Source organism: Pipra filicauda, unplaced genomic scaffold, assembly GCF_003945595.2.
Source record: "Pipra filicauda isolate LSUMZ 115617 unplaced genomic scaffold, ASM394559v2 scaffold17_size4572894_pilon, whole genome shotgun sequence".
In the NCBI taxonomy this organism is placed as follows: Eukaryota; Metazoa; Chordata; class Aves; order Passeriformes; family Pipridae; genus Pipra; species Pipra filicauda.
This window is the reverse complement of record NW_024104287.1, coordinates 810,089-829,014: the sequence shown is the minus strand read 5'-3', so window position 1 is coordinate 829,014 and position 18,926 is coordinate 810,089. Positions and strand designations below refer to the sequence as shown.

At 37.5% G+C, this 18,926-nt stretch overlaps 1 protein-coding gene and 1 long non-coding RNA gene across 3 annotated transcripts in view; one reads left to right on the top strand and one right to left on the bottom strand.

Moving 5' to 3' along the window:
* Positions 1-12,529, bottom strand: part of LOC113995900 — a 37,136-nt gene extending 24,607 nt beyond the window's left edge. The window contains exons 1-2 of the long non-coding RNA XR_005563022.1: positions 12,435-12,529; positions 6,094-6,193 (exon numbers count right to left, since the gene is read on the bottom strand). This is a non-coding gene — a long non-coding RNA (uncharacterized LOC113995900). The remainder of the gene's footprint in view (positions 1-6,093; positions 6,194-12,434) is intronic.
* The window catches only part of COL25A1 (collagen type XXV alpha 1 chain), a 316,696-nt gene that overhangs the window by 282,186 nt on the left and 15,584 nt on the right, over positions 1-18,926 (top strand). For both annotated transcript variants that reach the window (XM_027736368.2, XM_039379895.1), the window contains exons 24-33: positions 1,166-1,189; positions 2,631-2,675; positions 4,247-4,291; positions 4,604-4,684; positions 5,420-5,482; positions 7,130-7,180; positions 7,543-7,569; positions 12,456-12,509; positions 17,343-17,396; positions 18,632-18,658. In XM_027736368.2, coding sequence (XP_027592169.1) covers positions 1,166-1,189; positions 2,631-2,675; positions 4,247-4,291; positions 4,604-4,684; positions 5,420-5,482; positions 7,130-7,180; positions 7,543-7,569; positions 12,456-12,509; positions 17,343-17,396; positions 18,632-18,658 — 471 coding nt within the window. The remainder of the gene's footprint in view (positions 1-1,165; positions 1,190-2,630; positions 2,676-4,246; positions 4,292-4,603; positions 4,685-5,419; positions 5,483-7,129; positions 7,181-7,542; positions 7,570-12,455; positions 12,510-17,342; positions 17,397-18,631; positions 18,659-18,926) is intronic.

Below are 18,926 nucleotides of genomic sequence, written 5' to 3'. Positions count from 1 at the left end.
TGCTCCTTGGACTTACTCTGCAGAATTTCCCAGGGCAAAAAGCAGTAGCTTCGAAAGTATAACATTTGTAGGAACTACAGCATTAGTTATTAAAAAACCTTTTGCTGTAAAGGAATCTGTTAGTGAGAATGAGTAAACAGTAATTTGCAATGGTTATTTTAGATTTTCATATCTAGATAAACTGAACTTTTCAGTATCTTTAAAGTTCTTGATATGTTTCCATTAATATGTTAAAATACAAAGGGTAAGAGTATATTAAAGCCACGGGTTAGAGAAAATTTTTTCAAGTACTTTGTATTAAGCAGGTTCCAGATTCTTGCCAACAGTATGTATTGTTGCATTGACATGAAGATTCTTTTAAAGCTTAAAATAGAAGATCTGCAAACCTTTATTTGCACATGAAAAAAAAATAAGTAAAGCAAAATATTTCTTGTTTCGTGTAGGCCAGTAAGTTCTTCAGAAGCAAAAGGAAAGCACGTGCAAGCTGCAGTATTTCGAGGTTTTACTCTGTTTAAAAATATAGAAAAGCATTTAAATGAGTTTTAAACATATTTTCACTTGCCTTTAAATTCTTTGGCAAAAAAATAGTGTTAGGTCAAGATATTTTGCCTTCTTCCATGATTAAAATATCTTTTGTCTTTCCAAACATTTAAAGCAGAATTGTAGTATGTATAGGTGGGTTGTGAACTGGCAGTTTGGGATTTTTAACTGCATTTTTATATGAAAATCAGTCTTATATCTCCACTCTAGGAATCGTTTCTATTAATTAAGCATTAGTGCAAAACCTGCAGACATTACAAAGCATTGGGCTAGTCTTTTAGTCAACTTATGACACCAACTCATCACGTTTTCCTAAAAAATTTAAAAAACCTTTTTGAAGACTTCTGCTATGATTCTGCTATTTAGTCATCATTCATTTGATCTCTTAAGTTGCACAAAAGCCTGCAGTTTTCACCTATGTAAAACCCTAATCCCCATAGAAGCCAAGAAGCTAGTACAACACCAAGAGTTAAAAATAACAGGATTTTTATTCATGTTTTTGGAGTTGTGATCTCTCCCAGATTCAGCATAGGTTCTGTGATGATTATAACTTTAGCAAGCAGAATAATTTTATAATTGTTTAATTCTGCTAATGATGTCTCCTGTTAATGCATTTTGCCAACAGAGGATTGCCACCCTGACTGTCACGGTAATTCCTATTGCATGACTTACGGTGTGTTGTAAAACTTCTCCTTTGTGTTGCAACATGTTCATAATTCTGCTAGCTCAGGACGTGTCTTCATTGGATGTCATATGGTTCATCACAGCATGTATTTATTTGTTTTTTTGGTGTTCCCATAACAGAAAACACATTGTTGAAAGCCACCCAACAATGGAACCGATTCTGCTCCTGCTGAATTAATGGCAAAACTTAAGTTTACTTAACCAAAAAACCAGGAAAACAAAGAACTCAGTACTTTAGGTACACATCTAGGCAGACAGCTGCTTTGGAATATTTGGTGTATGTTCCTCTCTTGGGTGTCTACCTGGGAGTCAAGTGAAAACATGAAGCAGGATTTGAGTACCAAACGACCTTATTTTCAGGTTAGAAATTCAGTTCTTTCAAATTGGCTTGTGAAGAAATTTCATTTGGGAGTTTTCAGACCTGATGAAAATTAAACGTTTTCTGAAAAGAAAGCTTGCCTCAGTTACTTTACTTACTATAAATAAGTTAAGTAGAAAGCCCAAGTATGAGGAATTCTGTTTTCCCATCTTATCAGATCTCAGAAATAAAGTTAAAATTTCCAGGACCTGTCCCCAAATGTGTGGACAACTGAAGACTTCAGTCTTCTTACTCCAGTCAATTTCTGTAGGAGGTTTAGCTGCGTCCAGCCAGACACAGAATCTGAGAATAGTGACACCACATAGGAGATGCATGTAGTCCTGCAGGTGTTCAGCCACTCCTTAAAGCTGCAGACTTGGTATAAACAGATTATTTTATTCTTCTTTTTTGTTTCAAGTTCTTCGCTGCAAGATTGCTGTTAGTCATATTTTCCCATCTGTACATACCCTTTCTTTATGTTAATTCAGGGGATTTTTAAATGTTGTTGTGGGGGTTTTTTAAAGCATCCTCACTATGCACCATCCAGACCAGTATTTGATATGTGGCACTGTGTCCACAATCTGAGGTAGAAATGAAAGAAATTACTCCATGGCACTTTCACAAAGTACTGGGTATCCCCAAATGCACTTAACATCTTCTAGCAGAATCCTCTTTGCAATCGGTTGGAGATTTCTCCTGATCTTCACTTGTTTTGAGTCAGGCTGTGAGAGCTGTCAAATGTGGCTGAGGTGAGTTTTGGTCTTCCTTCAATTAAGAGTAGCTTTGCCATTTCCTCAATAGGAGCAGAGGACTTTATGATAAAATATGACCTGAACTGTTCTTTTAACGCTGTTTTTTTGTGGTACCCTTCTGGTTGTTGGAGAGTTGTCATAGATTAACAACTTGTCCATAAATGGTCTTGGTTCCCCTTGTGTTCAAAATCTAACCCATTTTGTTACAGTGGCTGTATTAACATTCACCCTGTGCTTACATGGCAAGTTCTTCAGGAATTTATTTAAAAGCTGAGAGGTTTGTATGTTCTGTTTAGGGACCACCAGGACCACCAGGACCCCAAGGGCTGCAAGGGCCAAAGGTGATCTTCCTTATTTTACCCATTGTATCTTAAGGGTGGAGTGTTTTGTTTTTTCAAATGATGTATGCACACAGGTAAAAGGAGCTTTCTGGTACAGCTTATTTAACTGTAATTTTACCAAATGTGGCATGTTTCCGACTTTGTATCCCAGATTCTTTAACTGTAGCTTTCCAGAATAGGTGCTTTGATTGGTTGCCACACACAGTTGCTCAACTAAGAGCCAGAAAAATTAATTAGTACCGAAAGTGTGCAGAAGCATCTAACTCAGGGGTCTGCACTGAGGCTGATTCTTAGGACATTGCAAAGTGTCTGCACAACCAGACAGTGGCTCCTATGCCTCACTTCTGGCTGAGTGGGAATGAGGTAAACAAAACTGTGTGCAAGATACCACTGGACACAGTATGAGTGGATGTGAATGCAGCTTTTGTCATGGTGGTACCCACCCAAATAAGTACAGTATTTTCTAATGTTGGTAAAAATTTAAAACAGGAGCCTGTGGGCAGGAGCCTGGCTGGAAACCCAGGCCTGCTAATACCACCTGGCTGGTTCTATACGTATACCAGAAGGGTTAGTGAGCAGCCCACGCAGAGGCAATGAATACCATATGCTGCACTGTTCTATAAAATTTAAATAATAAATTTGCTTATACTTCAAAAAAAAAAGTGTTGAAGTTAGTGGACTCTCTCTAAATTGCTTTAAATTAGTTGCTATATTTCTCTATTTCTTAAATACTAGATATCCCTCAGTGTCTCTAAGCTCTTCCAAGAGCAAATATGTGCATCTTCAACAACAAAACTAGACATTTCAGTTTTAGACTTCATCCAGTCTTTCATATGGAGGTACATCACAATACACATGTTCATTGTTTTGAGAAATTGTGAGAAACAAAGTTCATTCTTCTACGTGAAAATTGATAATAGAATACACAGTTAAGTGTGCAGAAATTGCTTTTTGTGTTATCATCTACCCAGCATTTCTGCAACCCCGAGTATATTGTAAAACACAGAGGAGTTGGAGTGTGGAGGAGGTTGTATTTCTTCATATAGATGAGCATTTTCATTCAAAATCTATAACATAAAGCAGAATTCAACACTATGAGAGTTTGTTTCTGATATCATAGACTCTACCCATCAGTGTTATTTGCTCCCTTAGAGAATGCTTCTCAGGAACTGGTCATAGGACAGTGTTGTGAATGTGAACTCTTACACTGGATGATTCATATTAGTCAGGGAAAGAAAAGATGAAGTCTCTGTGTACCTTACATAAGTTGAGAGCCGTGATTCCACATTTGTTGTGGTAGTGGGCAAAGTTTCCATTGGATTGGGGTCTTTTCACTCCTGGTATTTTGTCTTCTTTTCATTTCTTTTTATGCACTTGTCTGGTCTTTATGCAACCCAAAGTTTCTGTAGTCTTAATCAGCAGGGCTATTTTTTCGATATAGGAATTATACATATGTTGGGTTTTTTGGAATAATATTCCCTGGCTTTTTTTGTTTTTAATTATTGCAATTTCTCTGCCTCTTTTCTCAAATGTCTGGGACAACTGGGATAATGCAACTCCATCTTTTGCAGGGTGAACCAGGATCCCCAGGAACGCCAGGAGTTGATGGAGAGCAGGTACATTATGTGTAAATCACATAGTGAAGAACACGTGAGCAATCATAGGTTATTTCAAGAAATTTCCATGATCCCAAGCTGTAACTTAGATTTCATAATCTAACTTAATACTATTATGATAGTAATTAATAAAGATTATTATTATGTTGCTGCATAGATCACTCTGTGATCTAATAATGTCTGCTTTTCTGCATTGTAATAGCAAAGGTATATGCATGCACGTGGCTTATTCAGCTTATTAGGATCAAAGCTAGAATTCTGTTGGTGTTTCTGTTTTTTTTACATAACTTGCTGAATAAGTCCATATTTTAGGGTCTTAAGGGCTCAAAAGGAGATACAGGTGATCCTGGAATGCCTGGAGAAAAGGGAGGAATTGGACTGCCTGGCCTGCCAGTGAGTATGAAAAAATAATTACTTAATTTTAGCTAAAATACTTTTTTTTTCCCCCTCTTACATTGTCAGGAATTTCCAACAGTGCTGATAAATTGCAAACAGGACAGAAAGCACTGGGGAGAAAATTCTGAGATTGTTCTGCAGCTAATCTAGGAGGATGTGTAACATTGTCAGAATTTTTCATTACACTTACAGTCAAAAACAGTATTGCATTGGGAAGAGGTCCAGAATTGTACCTCTCTTGTAATATATGGCACAACTCGGTCAAGTGTAGCTTGTAGGAAAAAGGAGCTATGTTTTGAACACTTGTCAGGAATTTCAGATGACTTAGATTGAGGAGCAAGAGAAAATGCATCAATATTTATGGGATGCATTTCCATATATATATATATATATATATATATATATATATATATGAAATTTCTCAGTAAAAATAGAAACTGTTCTGAAATTGTATCCATAGTAGAATATATCATGAGTGGAGTATCAGATTAAGGAATTGTCAGGAATATCCTGCCACAATTGATAGCTATCAATATAAAAGCATCCCTTTACATTTGTTAACAGTTATTTATAAAGTAATCCCAAAACTTTTAAAAAGGGTTTCCTTTATATGTGTGCCATCCTTTTATTTTTTAAAATTAGAATTATTTGCAAATAAATATTGTCATTTCTAGATTGATTGCTAATAAGATTAAAGCTGTTTATAAATGCTGTTTCCTAATGATTTTGTAGGGAGCCAATGGTATGAAAGGTGAAAAAGGAGATGTTGGTTTCCCTGGTGCCCAAGGTCCTTCAGTAAGTCTCAGTGTGGTGTTACAATGAACACAGGAGTCCAGCAATGGTTCTCCAGCTTTTGATTCTGAACGATACTTCGTATTCATCATGACTGATGTTTCCTGCGAATAAACAGACTTCTGGTCATTGAGCTAAATACAGGTTAAGTTTTAACAGGTTAAGTTTAAAGAATTATACCTGTTCTGTTCTATTCTGTCGCTATGAACGACAGTCCTGCTTGCTTCGGTGAAAGCCTTCTGGCTCCGTTATGAATCAAAGTATAAATGGGGAAAAAAAAATCCCCACACAAACCATAACCTGTCTCAACACCTTATATTCTGGGAATCTCAGAAAGTCCAGTGAGAATCAGACTAGACTGACTTCAGATGTGTGACCAGGGTAGTGATTAGTTTTATGAGACCAGACATTCTCCTGATTTTTTTCAAAGCATTGCAAAGGCATTAAAAAACAAACAGAAAAACAAGGAAAGCAACAAAGCCAAAGATCAACTACACAAAAAAAACTACACCAAGCAAACAATCTCCCACAAAGTACCTTTATGATATGGGTGATTAAGGTTATCAGAGCACAGTAGGATAGGAGACCTCAAAGCAGTTGTTAACTACCACTACCTTCTCACTGGTGACAGAAGATTTTGGTTCTGAGGAATCAGAGGCTCCCCTGTGTTGTCACAGGACACGATAGGCACCCTGCATCTCTGAGTCTCTTTCTCTGAAATGAAGATTAGTTACAAATTAATTCACAAACTCATTCATCTTGTTCTGCTTGTTTTCACTTGAAGGAAGGCTTTCAGTTTTCAGGAGATTTCACAGATGGTGGAATCTGTCTTAGGTTTCAAAGTGCATATTGTTGCCACTGTTGCCATCACTAGCAGCTAGTGTAGCAGAGTGGTTGTGCATAAGCCTGGAGACCTGATTTAGCATCCCTGCTGCCACTCTGCAGGTTATGATAACAGCCCTTTGGGATTAAATCCAGGAAGAGAGGTGATATTAAACTGTATATATCATCATAAAATTCCTTCCATGGATTTGTTAGGAACACAGAAAACCAGTGCAGAATACGCATGCACTAAATGCTGAGCAACCTGATTACCTATTTTAATGGCTTTTGAGAATTCTTGGTATAAGTGGTCTAAACTAAATAGAAGGAGAGAGAAAGGGCAATTTTGAAAATATGCCAAAGCCTAGCTTGAATTTAGTATCTTTTCCATTCATCAGTATTGAGAAAGGATAAAATAACACATCATCTTCTTCTGTTTCTCTTGATTAAGTAGTACGAGAGAGAACTAAAGAGCACATACCATAAAATGTTAAAATTTCAAGCATCCCTGCTCAGTACTGTTTGTTTTACAGAGATTTTTTTTTTTCATGATAGTGTCTTAAAGTGTATCATAGACCCTAGGAATAAGAATCAGGAGACAGGCAAGCTGCCATATGGCACAGGCAAATCTACACTTTTGGTACCCTGTCTTTCAAATCAAAATACTTCCCATTCCTAAAGCCCCGTCTAGATACACTGTCAGTGTTCACTGTTGCATTGCTATTTTTGTAAGTACTTGCCAACAGAAGGAGGTTCAGTCTGACTTCTGGTATTTTTGCAGGAGTTCTTTACTCTGCATGATTTAATGCCATTGTTTTTTATCTGTAGATGATAGGACCACCTGGACCACCAGGGCCACATGGTCCTCCAGGCCCTATGGTAAGCTTGGGAGGAAGAGTGGGGCTAGAAAGGGCTTAAACCCTCTTGCCACTTTAATGCCTGCTTACTGCAAGTGTTATGAGAATACGTGGCCACTAGAGAGGGATCTAATTTACAAATTTTTTTGCATGTCTTAAAATTCATAAGAAGTAAAGAAAAAAGTTTGCACCTGCCTATGTTAGTGTTAATGTGCTAGTGATCTGGTTCAACCTAAGAATCAGGTGTTTACAGGTGCTTTATTGACAGCTGCATTTTGTTTGTGATTACAAAAATATAGGTGCAACTTGCACCCCCATAAAGCAACAAACCCTTAAAAAATGGTGGTGTATTTTTGTAATGAAAAATAGTATCTTTATTTTCAGGGACCTCATGGACTTCCTGGCCCCAAGGTAAATTAATACCTGTCTTGAATAGTCACACTCTCAGTGTCTGCAAAGTGTCATGCTTCGCTCTTTAACACATGGAGCTATGTTTTGTCATGTCTCATTTGATAAATGTTTCTGATATTCTTAAACCTTAAAGCAGATTTTAATATTAACAGACAGCTTAAAAGCTTTTTAAATTTTCTGTGATTCTTTCTGAGTAGTATTTCTCCTCAGCATTAGCTGAGTTCCTTTTCTGTATTGATATTTGTGATATGGCACTGAGTTATTTAGTTTCCTGTTTATGGGCAAGCTACTATTGTACTTGGAATTACTTTGGAACACAGAAGCATGTTACAGGCTCAGGAAATGGAGTCAGATAAACTCTATTTATGCTCTCTTGTATCTCCTACTTCTTCCAGTGTGCATGGCCTTTCACCTTCTTAGGCACCATGTATTTTGCTGAGCAGTTACTTCACATGTTATGCTAGTTCACCATCACAAACTGATGGGTGTATTTTCATGTTTTCCAAACTGAAATTCCTGATCAGGCAGGTCTGCAATGCTATTTGAACAGTTCTCATAGCATATTACACAAAGATATACTGTAGGGACTCAGTGAAAACAGCTCAGGAGGGTAGAAGTGAATTTTGGCAGAGTTGAATATTTTAATTTGTGCTTTAATTCGGTAATCACTAGTAAGCTAAAATTGAGCATGACACTATAGCATAGCATTTGTTAAGGCCAGCGGTCTTGTCAGGATGAACATTTGAATCACCATGGCTCCCTAATCACATCTACCTTTCCCAAAAAGTAAGGAAGAGAAGGAGAGGGCCTTTCTTGTTTAGTTTTTGGAATTTGTTTTGACTCCTTATGAGACTGTTCATGTTACCTTGGCTCAAGAAGCCCGAGTCATAAATCATTTTTTGAAATCAAGTCTGTTCCATCTTAGCACCAGCCCTGCCTTACCTCAGGCTTTTGGCCTGAGACTCAGGCTTTTGTGGGATTTCTCAGGTCTGTTTCCAAAATTTCATCTTCAGTGCTACTGCTCTGAAAGTCCCATCGAGTCAAATAGAAGAAGAATGAAGAAATGGCTACTTAGGCAGGGTGCAAAGCAACAGATGATGTCTGGAGTTACTTAAAGGAGCAGACTAGGTTCTATTGAGATATTTTTTTTTAAATATGAATATGGTATAAGGTAACATAATACATTGAAGAGAAAACTGGGAATGAGGCCATAGGGAACAACCTGGATGAAGAACCCATGTATTTCTGTTTCCCAAAAGGGTCAACTGTGGTCAGTGTTCTTTTTGACCGAGCAGCCCTCATACTGATGTAGTTTTTCATTATGGGAGAATGATCTGTTAGCAACTCCAAGCCCACTGTTATCCTCGTAGTGATGTTTAATATAATAGCCTGTGCATAATTTAACAATCACAACAAGACAAAGTGCCATTTCTTATGTTGTTAAAACTTCTCTGTATGAAGACAGAAACTATGGACCTCCCAAATAGCTTAGCATTGTGTAACCCATACTGCTTTTAATTTGTTATTGTTTAATTGTGTATGCTTAAAGGTTTAAAATATCTTTATGTAAGATTTTGCTGCAAATTCCAGTTTGCTGTAAGGAAAAGTATTGCTTCCTCACCAAATATACTTTTCAGGAGATCCCACTGTAGAAACCTACAGTTTTGAGGCTTATTTTTCTGAACATTTTCTTTCAATTGGAATTATCTGCATAGGGTGGTTTATGGGATTTGAGGGATTTCCAAAACCCCTGAAACTCATTCTTAATTCAAACCATCTAACTTTAGTGGCAATTATTAGGAAAAGATTAAAAAAATGTGTTACTCCCAAGTTTCCTGTAGGTTTTTTTCACACAGATTTTAAATTTCCAGCAGACACCTCCCAAGTGCTTTTGCCCAGTATTATATTAGTATGTTAATAGTGGTTAGAGTGCCTGACTCTCACCTCTGCGACCCGGGTTCGATTCCCGGCCCCCTGGGCAGGTGGAGCTCGTCAGCCTTGGTAGGCAATCCACCTAAGAGAAGGTCACTCTAAACAAACCTACATCCTGGGGACCTCACTGCCACTGTCCAAGCTTTGCTCGGCCCCGGCAGATGAACCTCAGGACTAAAGGGTGGGCTCAGTTCAGCGCACGCTGTGTCTCACCTAAAAATCCACTGCGCAGGCTGGAAGGGTTAATGACCTTTCCCAAAATCTTCGCTCGCGAAGACTGGCCATTAATTGCCAGTAAACTGAGAAAGTTGAATTTGTGTCCTTGTTTCAAACTGGAATTTGCAGCTATTTCTGAGTCTGGCTTCTTCTATCCCAGCTTAAGCATCCATTATAGCACCAAAAATTTGGCATTTATACTTTTACATTTAGGGTGAACCAGGGTTAAATGGTCTTAAAGGATTGAAGGGTGAACCAGGTCAAAAGGGTGACAGAGGGCCCCTTGGTCTTCCAGTAAGTAAAAAAACCCAACTATTCAATCTCAGTGGAAATCACAAACTTTTATTTCTACTCGTGATGAACAACTCGGAATTACTTAGTAGCATACACAGAATATACCTTGTTAGAGCAGAGCATAAATCTTGTTTCATTTTGTCCCAAATCTGTGCTATTGTCCAAAGTATCATCCTGTAACACCAGTGCTGTCAGGTTTGGTTTTTTTGTTATGTGTCAGTTGAGAGTCTTCAGTGTCATAAGGATGCCATCACCCCCATTACATTAGTCATACTGTTATTTAAGTGTTGCATGGTGTTTGCATTAGAAAAGGAATCTTCCCTTTCCTCCGTCTCCTCAGTTATTCTTCCTTTGGTTGCCCTTCTGCAGTTAAAATGGAGAGGTCTAACTGAGGAAAGTTAAAAATTGGTTTAGGGAATTTAATTTTTTTTTCACTGATTGTTATTTTTTCCTCCCTCTTTAGAAAATTTCCATTCTGAGTGTTTGGCATAAATTTTTTCTTAGAAGGAAATGAAGAACCCTAAAAATATGGAAACATTAATATGTTAAAATTTAGGATAATAAAATAGAAAATACTTTATGTGTTTGAAAGCATGCTGAAAAGATAGCTTTTCTTTTTTTCTCACAAAAGGAGTACATTTTTCCTTTTGTTGTAATGTTGTATAAGGATTATTCCCTGTGATTACATTGTTAACAGTAAAATGGAGAGAAAACACTTAGGTGACACAAAGAAACAAACCCCTCTGATTAATATTTTCAAGAATTATGTGCGGGGCCACTGGAAAAGGTCAGCTTCACTGAGAATTTTAGTTTTAATTTATTTTGAGAAAAAAAAATCATTTTCACATTGACAGTCACGCCTCTGTAGAGAGTGTGTTTTGGAGGCCTGAGCCAACACCCTGAAAATGGCTAAAAGGTAGAAGAAAGTTTTATTTCTTCCAGAAATGTTTGTTCTAACACAGAACAAAATATGCTATTAGTTTTTCAAATTTACATAGATCTTGTCTTCTACTGCTTATTGCTTCTGAATGTAATTTTCAGGAGCAAAGTCGAAGATTTTGATGTTCCATGGCTCATTTTATTGAGTTGGGTGGAGTTTTTTAGTTGGGATTTCTTTTGGGGTTGGGTTGGTTTTTTTTCTGGGGGAGTGTCCCACAGATTATTCCCTATGTCCCGACTAGTGTTGTCCCGCCCTGCCCGCACTGCAGCGCTCTCGCTGCTGCTCTGTTATTCCCACACAATCCACGAGGGGTCACCCCATCCCCAAGGATGCTGAGGCACATAGCGCAGAGTGCCGGGTGCTGCTGTTGCAGCCCTTGACTGTGCTCTGAACTGGGAGTATATTGGGAAAACAGGAAATGTGATTGTCTCCGGGGCTCTTGGAAATGAATGAGGCCATTGTAGTCAGGATCCAGATTTTGTTGGCTGCATAATGCAGTATTCTTACACTTAAATATTTCCTATCACAGTTAGCACACATTTTTCTTCCTTTGTGTATAGTATTCAGTACTGTCGTTATTTACAAATTAGAAAGCATGCAAGTAAATTACAAAGTAAATATTTGTGTGTTAAGGCTCAAAACCACCCTAACATCTGGTGTTTGTAGCACTCCTATAGCTTGAAAATATTCTGGTCTAGTATACTGTGATGTGAGGACAGGGGTGGGTCAGTGATGTGACACTAAAGTGAGAACAGAATCAGGCTCCTGATGTTTTATGTGAATTTTTAACTAACAATGATGTAGTAATGTGATACCCATTCCAGAACCCTGTCACAACTTGTACTGTACGTTTGAATTATGTTTATTCATCAGTACCACTTACTAATCTCATGTTCTTGTCATTGGTGTTGTACCCATCATCCATGCTTCCACCTAACCACACAGGGAGCATCTGGCTTAGACGGAAAGCCAGGACCCCGGGTGAGTCCCTTGTCTTTCTGTGTCACTCTTCGTTACTGAGTCCATGTCCTTCCCAGGGGCTCTGCCAGCCATGCTCACACACTGCACGGAGGAAGAAAGGCCAAATGCTGCAGGCATTTTCCATGCTGTATTAGAGGGGCCTTCAGACAGACTCTTAGGGCAAAACATGTGGGAAGGATAGTGTAATTCTCTGTAGAAGGAGTTCTGAACATTAAAAAGGCGGTTTAGTTTTGATTTTTGGTTGGACAGCTGCCTTAGTTGGGTTGTTTATTTTCTTGAGTAAGGTTAGGGATTAAGGTTAGGGATCTGACTAGAAGGATGGTTTACCTCGTAACAGGAGAGGTTATAGGTGGAGTTTTGAAAGCCAAATGGATTTGTTCAGCTAGGTCCCACCACAATTAAGTTTGAATTTTCAGCCAGTGAAGACTGATTCCATGTTAGTTCTTGGCTAGAAGACAGCTATTAAAACTAAAGACTTGCAAGAACAAGACTTTGCTCTTACCCTCTTTGTTTCCTTTTGCAGGGTATAGATGGCTCAGTTGGTCCCCATGGCCCCGCAGGCCCTAAAGGAGACAGAGTAAGTATATGTTCTGTGTGCTTCTCTTTACAAAGTGACTGCCACAATGGAAAATCTCGTATGGGTACTTATATTTTACCTTTATTTATATTTAGATGTTGCTAAACACAACAGTATCTCATCTATGTAAGGATCAGCCCAGAACTATATGCGTTCTAGTTACACATGCGTTTATCTGTTTAAGAGTTGACATTGTAACTCATTAACTTCAGAGGACCTGGTATTTTGAAATGACTAATCAGTAAGAAATTGACAGCACTTTCAAGTTCACAGTACCACACAGAACATAATTTTTGTTGGCTTCATTATTTTGTGTAAATTGAAAGAATAAACTGGGACAAAATATAATGTGATCTGATTACATTCTTATGCAATGGCAAAAAAAAGAAGAGTATTTCTCTCCTGTATGCACTTAACTGTTTTTATCCAGGAAAAGAGTCTCCAAGCTCTGTAAAATTTAAAATTTTCTTCCTTTTTTTTTTTTTAAGCTTAGAAGATAGGAGCCCTCCTTTTTCATTCGAAATATTCACAATAAATTTTCTCCATGAAAATAGGATAGGAACTCTTAATCTTTAAGTGTGAACCTGTCACCTTTAACAATACAACCATCAACATATACAACAAACCAGAAGATGATACCTCATACTAACTAAAACCTCCAGGAAGTTGCCAGTCCAGAATTATGTCTCTTTGACTTTCTCACTTTAACAAAACAACTGTGCTAAAGCAACTTCAGACTTACTGTATTAAGGACACAGCCACATGGCAGAGGTCCAGTTAGCTTCAACAGCAATACGTCTGAGAAAGGTATGATTCACTTTTACAGAGCCATGTGCTGAGACATAAATTCAAAACATGCAGCATAGTCCAAAGTAGGAACAGTAGACTGTAGTTACCACTCAGGTTAGTTAACTATCTGAAGGACTTGGGAATTTCTAATCCCCTAGAATTTTTCTAGGGGATTACAGGTTCAATTATCTTTTTTTTCAACTATTTCTTCAATCACCTCTGTAAAACGATAGTTGAACATCATCCTCTGATCTTCAGTAAATAATTTAGATGAGATATACATGTAGAAGTATATAAAAATAGCATTTTATTCTTGCATTATGAGCTTTTATGTTAAAGGACATGCACACATACTACCAGTTGAAATGTCTTTGTAAAACAATGTGCTATAATATAAACTATTCTTCTAGTCTGTGGAAAATAACTATTAATATTTTTTCTTGTGAAAGTGTGCAGTCATAAGAAGTCATACATCTGGATCTAGAATCAGCCCTACTGTGGCTGTTGACAAATAGTAGTTACAAAGGGGGTGGGAATGGCTGTGATGTAAATCAGTTCAATAATTGCATGAGCACAGAGGGAGAGATTTGCGAAAATATAGAGACTAAGGTGTGCAAGAAATTCCTGCACACCCACTATTTTCTGTGTAGCTAAATGAATAGGAGGAAGTTCACAAGACAGATGGAAGGTTTTTTCCCAAGCAATCAACTAGCAAGGTTATTGCTGTAATTGTTCACTTAATTATTCAGTACCATTTGGGAGGAGTTGTTTGTAGCATAGTTATGTAACAGGTGCCTGGCGTTGATAGACGTCTTCTTACCTAAATAACAAATGATGTGTTTTCAACAGAATTTTACAACTTCCATTTGCAACTCTTGAACTTGTTTATGTGCAAGCAGGAGGAAAACATTTTTACCTGCAGATTTCAGACTTTACTTTTCAATTAAAAATAGTGCATAGTGCCACTGCTCACTAGTGCTGGATAGGACCGCATTTTGTTGTACTGACAGGAAAAACCTTGGGCATTAGGGTTATTCTACAGAATAATCATGGATTCATTGTTGGACAGGCTGCATTCAAGGCAGTGCTGAATCACTACTCTGAAGTAGAACAGGCTGTTGCACAAATTAGAGTGGATTGGTTGGTTTTCAATTTAGCTATTTAATTAAAATAGAAAACATCGTATCATCTTTGTACAAAATCTGTTTAGATGGTGAGAAGGTAGACTAAGAAAGTCATGCATGACAGTATAATGTGATTTTCTGCATTTCTTTTAGTAGACCAAAATGGTAATTAATACTGTGAATTAACATAATTTATTAGATTGGTGTCTTACAGTCCTTATTAAATTCTTCAGCTATTGGAAATACCATTTTGCTAGGTGCTTGGGGACATTTTACTGAGACCATCTTTATTAAATGGAGGAATTGATCATAATAGGCCTCTTAATCTGTGTAGTGATTAATCTTATTTATATACCATCTTGAGAGAAAATAGAGAACACTGGAAAACAGATAGACATCTTAAACTATTACTACTGAAAGGGGGCGTTTAAACCTGAATGGTAATGACAGGCATAGTGTGTATCCAACTTCTTGACCATCTAAAGATCTGAAAGGTGGAAATGCACATTTCCCTATTTTCCTTTTTTTTATTTTATTTTTTTCCTTGATGTGAAAGACCTGTTTTTGAGTTTGATTTTGGCTTTCAGATGTGTAACCTGTGCAACACTTTCATCACTACACACATTTTGTACTAGTAAGGAAGGTGCATGCTCTTTAATGTGGTTAAAATGTTTCTCACTACGCAGTGTTATAAAATCTCCCTATCTATCTTAAAGGAGACACTAATTATTCAGCTTTAATCATACAAATGGTAATTCATATTCATCCATGATTCAGGAGACGGAAGTGAAATAGGAGGCAAAAACATATACTATGGTTTCTATTCTTTGGACACTGATGGATTGTCTTACAAAAAATATTAAAAACCTTCTTGAAGTTTGCAAATATCTGCTTCTCTGGAGGAAATGCTTTATCAGTATGATTGAGGGCAATATACTCATGACAGTCCGTCAATCTTATATAATCCATAAACATTCAGGACCTCATCTAATATTCCAGACACATTTCATCATGTGCTTTGTGTTGGAGGCAAAAAATTCTGAGTTACACTTCTCCAAATATATTCTTACATAACAGATGAGATTATTTCCTAGACTGATACATTCAGTATCTTTATGTCTACCATATGTTTAGCAACTTTATAAGCCTATCTTAAGAGGACTTTGTGCAGTCATCTTTGCTGTTGAAGATTTTTTTTAAAAAAAGATACTTAACTAGTCTTGACATATTTCAAGTATTGATCAAAAAGTTTTGTAGCTGTTACATACATAGGTCAGCACATTATTTTCTTCTTAGCAGAAAGCTTTAAAGCTGCAAGGAATTTGTTGTTTTGAAAATGAGCTGTTACTTCCCAATACCTCCTATTGTTCTGCAAGGGCATCCAGCCTAAGTGTTGCTGAGAAATAGCTGGGGAATAATAGAATCCAGAAAGATCAGACATTGCACATCTAATCACCACTGGACTAAAGTAAGTGTCCACCTAAATAAAATATGAAGTATTTAAAACAGGTCAAATGTCAGTTACTTTGACAAACTCCGTATTGCTGTGATGATTCAGCCAGAGGTTCAGATTAATTTTTTTCTGGTGCCTGCTTTTTTGTATAATTCAGTCAATGAAATTTAGACTCAGCAGCTCATTTTCAGAACTGTGCCAAGGACTTAGCTGTGCCGATGATCACCACTATTAATTAGGTACACATCTACATCTATGTCTTGTGCTCTTAATAATAGACTCATTAATTAATTAATAATAATTATAAATAACCCAGAGGATTATTTACAGAGAATTATCTCAAGGGCATAATGCAGCAAGTGCTAGGATGAAATACAGCACTTCTGTATGCCAGGAGCCTTGCACAAAGCCTTGCATAAGGTTAGGTTCAGGAAAGGGGGTGAAGAAGGGATCCTGCTTAACAAAAACAGAGTAGGAGCATTGAAAACTCGAGGTGGTCAGGATTTTTTTTTTCTTATTTTATCAACACTTGGAGCAGTTTAATTCTCAAGAGAGAGTATGGCTTTTCTGATGGATTTTATTCAGAAAAAAGAACACCACAGTCTGAAACAAGACTGCTGCCCGCACCTACATATCAGCCCTGACTCCCTAACAGGCTCACAGGGATCTGTGCTTGAAGTTACCTGGGTAATGCTGCTGACTTGGGAAGTTTGACTTCATGACAATCTTGATAAAGAACAATCAGAGAGCAAAGGTGATTACTACTGTCAGCCTGAATGAAATTTATCATCTTGAAATCTCACTTCATTTGGAAAAGTTTACCCTATATTAAGCTTACAAAATGATTTTGGTAGCCCCCATCTGGTAAGTTGTCCATGGATTTTAGTGCAGAATGAGATCAAACTTCTGGAGTCATCTCTGTACTTACTTGTTCGTCTCCCACATTAATATAGTTTTGATATAATAAACCAGGGTATTTACATCACTAATCTAGAATTCAGTAGAGCATTTAGAAACACAGTACAGTGCATAGGATAATCTTCACAATGTCACTGTTAATAGCATTGCCTACTTAAATACAAGCTTTGACTGACACATTATTTTTGCCTGTCACTATGTCACATCTCAGCTGCTCTGTTGAAGCTTGATGCTGTATATCCTTAGTTTTCATTACAACATTAGATTTTTACTGAGAGCAATGTTGCAGCTGTTACAAGCTTAAAATTGACATTGGTGCAAGTCGGTTTGAAAAATATTTTCAGTTACTAATGTATTTAAAAATGAATGTAGATATTAAAAGCTATTTTGCTTAGAAAGTAACACAGACCCTCTCTTTGCACCTTAAGCATTTAATAAAAATAAATAAAAATATTTAGGAATGTATAAACTTTAACCTAAAGTACTTGGTAGAGATAATTTCTAAGATAGACAATGTTTTTGTTTGCTTGTTGTGTAACCTTTTCTTAGGGTGAAAAGGGGACTGTAGGTGACCCTGGACCCAGAGGACCATACGGCTTGCCTGTAAGTTGCACAGAGTTTGTACACACTGCACTTTTCATCAGTCCTTGATTAAACTTTCTGTGCTTTATGGCTGCTTTTCACCTAGCAATAGAATTAGTTGGAAAAGGTGAAGATAGATAATAAACCCTGACAGTGCAAGGTCAGTGGTCTGTATCACAGACTTAGATTCCTACCCATGCACGTAACGAAACAGATCTGACATGAATCAGAAAGAGAGAGGAAATCCAGAATGCATGTACTCCTGTTTCAGCAGCTTCTGTACATCAACTGCCCTGGGATCATGTGAGAGTGCCAGGAGTTCAGGATGAACTGCGGAAAGATGTGAATTTCTTAATGTCAGTAAGCTGCTTGGATTTCCATACTGCAAGGCTACTTCGCCGTTATATTTCCGTTTTGTTTGACACTTCAGAGACCTGTTTTGTTTTAATTTCTGTGCCAGAAGCAGTATGAGAAATTCATTGTGGCCCATTTGTAGGTGGAAGTGGTATGCTTTAAATCAACCGTTTAAATTATATTATCCATTTCTAAAATATGAGAGGGAACTTCCTTTGGCCTAACAAGGATATCCCCAATAAAATCAGTTGACTTACTGTGTTTACACTGCTAATGACTGGGTCAGGTGTGTACATGTACATATGTCTTTTCTGTACTTTCATGCAAGAGAAACCATATAAATATGCTTGGCCAGGAACAACCAGCCTTTCCAAGAGACTTGCAATGTTTCCATACACTCTCCAGTCTAATCTGCTTGATTAATTAATTTAAGCTGGAATACAGACCTATGGTTTAATTAGATCCATTTAATTGGATCAGGAGTCAGTTACTAGAGACAGTTTTCAGGCTCCATGAAGTGTTAAATTAGCTTGCCATGCATTTTTATCCGAGGGTCACTTTTGTGAGTTAAATTGAAAAAAAAAAAAATACAATTTCTGTTTCCCCTTCCTGTGAACTAAAAATAAAATTAAAAAATTTTAGGCTTTTCTGTATTTTTAGATTAGTCCTGGAATCTGCCTACAAACAAAATTTTACTGTCAAGCAAAATTTTACAGTCAAGTTGTCAGTTCCTGGAAATGTTAAACACTGACTGCAGTGTCCTTCACTGTCAGCAGTGCTGCGTGTGCAGCCTCAGCAACGTGGGGTGTCGCTGTGCAGAGGGGGCACAGAAGCTGGACCTCAAGCCGGCTGTCGGTACCATGGATTAGGATGCTAATGCAGTTTCTGTGGTTCTTTGGCAGGGCAAAGATGGCGAGCCTGGCCTTGACGTAAGTAATATCTGTGACCAATGCGCTCTCAATGGTCGGTAAGCGTCTTCCAAGAAATAGCTTATGGAGCATAACACCTTTGTTTCCATTTAGTGTGCATGCAGTACATACAGAGAGTGTGCTAAATGCCTCATTTGCTCTTTCTCTATGATAAAAGAGGACAAAGATTGTGTGATATACAGCCCTTATCGACAGACACCACCAGATGTGGCGCTTAGTAATATAAGTAGCTGGTTGTTTGGATGTCAGTACGCTGAAAAACTGTGCT